Genomic DNA, 3,966 nt, shown 5'->3' on the forward strand with positions numbered 1-3,966 from the left:
GCCTCCTCTATGGCCCCTCAGTCGAGGCTGGGGATCAAACCTGGGACCCAGATACTGCAACCCAGCTATGTGCATGGGCTGACACTCTACTGAGCAACGCTGACCAGAGCAATTAAGGACATTTTTTTTTCCTCTTAAATATATTTTTATTGATTTCAGAGAGGAAAGGAGAGGGAGCGAGAGAAAGAAACACCAATTAGAAAGAGAGAATCATTGAATGGCTGCCTCCTGCATGTCCCACACTGGGGATGGAGCCTGCAACCTGGGCATGTGTCCTTGACTGGAATTGAACCTGGGACCCTCCAGTCAGCAGGCTGACACTCTATCCACTGAACCAAACTGGCCAGGGCTCAAGGACATTCTTGAGTGAACCTAGCTTTTTGTTTTTTCCTAACTGCCACTGCATGGTGGTAAAGAAGGTAATGACTTCTAGCACGATTTGATTCATACTAAGGTACCGCGGTTTTAATCAAGTGTTTTTACAGTGAAAAAGGCAACTACTTTAGTGTTAGCTTAGTATATCTTAGTATTATTATGACAATAGCTTAACTTGCAGACCTCCCTGAAAAACTCCCAGGGAACCCCAAGTATGGTCCTTGAGAATCACTGTTCTAGGGAAAGACAGGCCAACTTTGGCTACAGGTGATTGTAAGTCTTTACCAGGTGCAGAGGTACAGCTTTTATGGCTGCACTATGTAATCTGTATAGTACTAGATAATACTGAATATATAGTACCTATCACTTCTACAGTACGTCACAGTGTGCCAGGCACTATTCTAGGGTGGATATAAAAGTGTGTGTGTATATCTATGTCTCCCTCCTTTCCTTTCATTGTTTTATTTATACCTACAACAACACTATAAGGTAGAATTTTTTTGATTTTTTTTTTTTTTTTTTTTTTTTTTAACACAGAAGGAACCTGAAGCTTAGAGAGGTTAAGTGACTTCTTCAGAACCAAGAAGACCAAGCTCTTGGTACCACTGAAGGATGAACTAAACCCTGAAGGCACTTAGCCATTACTTGCTACGAGGAAATGGGGGTGGTGCACATCATCTCAAGGGAGAAGGTGCAGGGCTGGACGGACCACCATTGCTGGTGTCCTCTGGGTCCTTGTCCTGACCTCTGCTCTCTGCCCTTTGCCCTTGGCAGGATGACATCCCGGGAGCAGCTGGTGCAGCAGGTGCTCCAGGAGCTGCAGGAGGCGGTGGAGTCCGAGGGCCTGGAGGGTCTGGTGGGCGCTGCTCTGGAGGCCAAGCAGGTCCTGTCCTCCTTCACCCTCCCCACCTGCCGGGAGGGCGGCCCCAGCCGCCAGGTGCTGGAGGTGGACTCGGTGGCCCTGAGCCTGTACCCAGAGGACGCGCCCAGGAGCATGCTGCCGCTGCGCTGCCAGGGCGAGGGCAGCCTGCTGTTCGAGGCGGCCAGCCTGCTGCTGTGGGGCGACGCGGGCCTCAGCCTGGAGCTGCGGGCGCGCACGGTGGTGGAGATGCTGCTGCACAGGCAGTACTACCTGCAGGGCATGATCGACTCCAAGGTGATGCTGCAGGCCGTGCGCTACTCGCTCTGCTCCGAGGAGTCCCCCGAGATGACCAGCCTGCCCTCCGCCACGCTGGAGGCCATCTTCGATGCGGACGTCAAGGCCACCTGCTTCCCTAACAGCTTCTCCAACGTGTGGCACCTGTACGCCCTCGCCTCCATCCTTCAGCGCAACATCTACTCCATCTACCCCATGCGCAACCTCAAGATCCGGCCCTACTTCAACCGCATCATCCGGCCCCGCCGCTGCGACCACGTGCCGGCCACGCTGCACATCATGTGGGCTGGCCAGCCCCTGACCAGGCACCTCTTCCGCCACCAGTACTTTGCCCCTGTGGTGGGACTGGAGGAGGTGGAGGCTGAAGAGGCTACCTGCCTGGCCCCTGCTCCTCCGGCCTCCGCTCCTCCTGCCCCGGCTCCTCCAGCTCCTCCTGCCCCGGCTCCTCCGGCTGCAGCGGCAGCTCCAGCTCCGGCGCCACCGCCAGCCAGGACCCCGGAGCTGCTCCCCCAGGAGCCTGGCCTCAGCTACTCCCACTTCTGTGAGCGCTACAGCGTCACCAAGAGCACCTTCTACCGCTGGCGGCGACAGTCCCAGGAGCACCAGCAGAAGTTGGCCACCCTCTGCTCAGCCAAGCATGTCCTGCAGGACAGTGTCCGCCGTGGGGGCATCATGTCACTGCAGCAGTTTCTCCAGCGGTTCCCCGAGATCTCCCGCTCCACCTACTATGCCTGGAAGAACGAGCTGCTGGGCACTGGCGCCTGCCAGCCGCCGGCCCCCAAGGAGGCGCTGGGCGTGGAGGAGCAGGAGAAGCTGCCAGAGGAGCCGGCTCCCGAGGGGCTGGGGTGCTCCATGCTGCCCGTGTCCAGCCCCGGCATGGTCCTCATGCAGCGGGCCAAGCTGTACCTGGAGCACTGCATCTCCCTGAACACACTGGTGCCTTATCGCTGCTTCAAACGCAGGTTCCCTGGCATCTCCCGCTCCACCTACTACAACTGGCGCCGGAAGGCCCTCCGGAGAAACCCCAGCTTCAAGCCGGCCCCAGCCGTCTCCACAGCCCCGGCTCCCCAGCCAGTATCTGCTGGGGAAGAGGCTCTGCTCCCTGAGAAGGGTGAGGTGGGAGAGGGGCCAGGGAAAGCAACGGGTGTGGGGGAGTCACCCACCCCCCAGGAGTTCCTGACCCCGAGGATGCCCCTGTCCCGTCGGCAGAGGCGTCTGCGCAGGGCTGCCCGCAAGCAGGTGCTCAGTGGGCATCTCCCCTTCTGCCGTTTTCGCCTCCGCTACCCTAGTCTGTCCCCCTCCACCTTTTGGGTCTGGAAGAGTCTTGCCCGGGGTTGGCCCAGAAGCCTGTCCAAACTCCAGATCCAGGCTCCTATCCTGGGCAAAAGGGGGGCGCAGGAGGCTGAGGCGAAGCGAGAGGAAGAGGCTGGCAGGAATGTGACAGCTGCCATGGTCCCAGCTGCAGGGACCCCAAAGGTGGCAGCTCCTCCAGGAGAGGATCCAGGAAAGGCCCAGGAGGGTCCTTCCAGAGAGAGGGCCCTGCCAGAGGGGGCCACGGCTCAGGGGTGGCCCCACAGTGGGTCCTGGCCCAGCCACCCTGTGGTGGCGGCGGCAGGTGGCAGGGACAGCCAGGCGCTGATGATGGACATGCTCGCCACCACGAAGTTCAAGGCTCAGGCCAAGCTCTTCTTGCAGAAGTGCTTCCAGTCCAAGAGCTTTCCCTCATACAAGGAGTTCAGTGCCCTCTTCCCCCTCACCGCCCGCTCCACCTACTACATGTGGAAGCGAGCCCTGTACGACGGCCTCACCCTGGTTGATGGCTGACAGGGTGATGCAAAGGGGCCGGGAGCAAGGGGACCAGTTTGGAGAGGGTCAGGGACCTGAGTTGCCCCTGGCTTGGCCAGGATGCGCCTTGTTCTGGTTCCCACAGTGTCTACCCTGAACCCAAAGGCAGATTTGTGTTGTTTCTTGGCTTCCGGGCAGAGAGAGGGCCAGCCATCAGCCATCGGGTCTGCTGCAGAGAGTCACAGGACCAGCGGCGGTCTCTTCAGTTGTTTGCCCTTCTTACTTTGACTGTATCTTGGATTTAGTGTTTTATTTTGGTGTAAGTGGGTTGGCTGGGCCCTCTTGCTGGTATTGGAAGCTGTATGTGTTGGGGGGAGGTCTGGAAGAGGGTTGGTTAGCTAAAGCTGCTTTCAGTTTTTTTCTGGGGACAAAAGGAGTATTATGGCATGGCCATCTGCCTCTTGGGCAGAATATACGTCTTCAGTTCCATTTGGGATTTGGCACTCTCCTTACTCAAATGCAATTCCCTAAGGAGGGAGCATCAGAGATCAAACATGGAGCTTCTGAGCGGCATCCCCGTGGGGAAGGGAGTCGGGCTCAGTGTGAGCAGAAGCAGGATGTCTAGGAGAACAAGGGCCTCTGAGGGCTGG

The 3,966-nt window shown here is 57.9% G+C and overlaps 1 protein-coding gene across 1 annotated transcript; it reads left to right on the top strand.

Annotated features, from left to right (window-relative positions):
• Nucleotides 1–1,150: 1,150 nt before the first annotated feature.
• Nucleotides 1,151–3,355, top strand: VRTN (vertebrae development associated). The gene has a single exon (XM_036325418.1). The coding sequence runs from the start codon at nt 1,151–1,153 to the stop codon at nt 3,353–3,355; it is 2,205 nt and encodes a 734-aa protein (XP_036181311.1).
• Nucleotides 3,356–3,966: the final 611 nt, after the last annotated feature.

The sequence above is a fragment of the Myotis myotis genome, unplaced genomic scaffold (genome assembly GCF_014108235.1).
Source record: "Myotis myotis isolate mMyoMyo1 unplaced genomic scaffold, mMyoMyo1.p scaffold_m19_p_1, whole genome shotgun sequence".
NCBI classification, from domain to species: Eukaryota; Metazoa; Chordata; class Mammalia; order Chiroptera; family Vespertilionidae; genus Myotis; species Myotis myotis.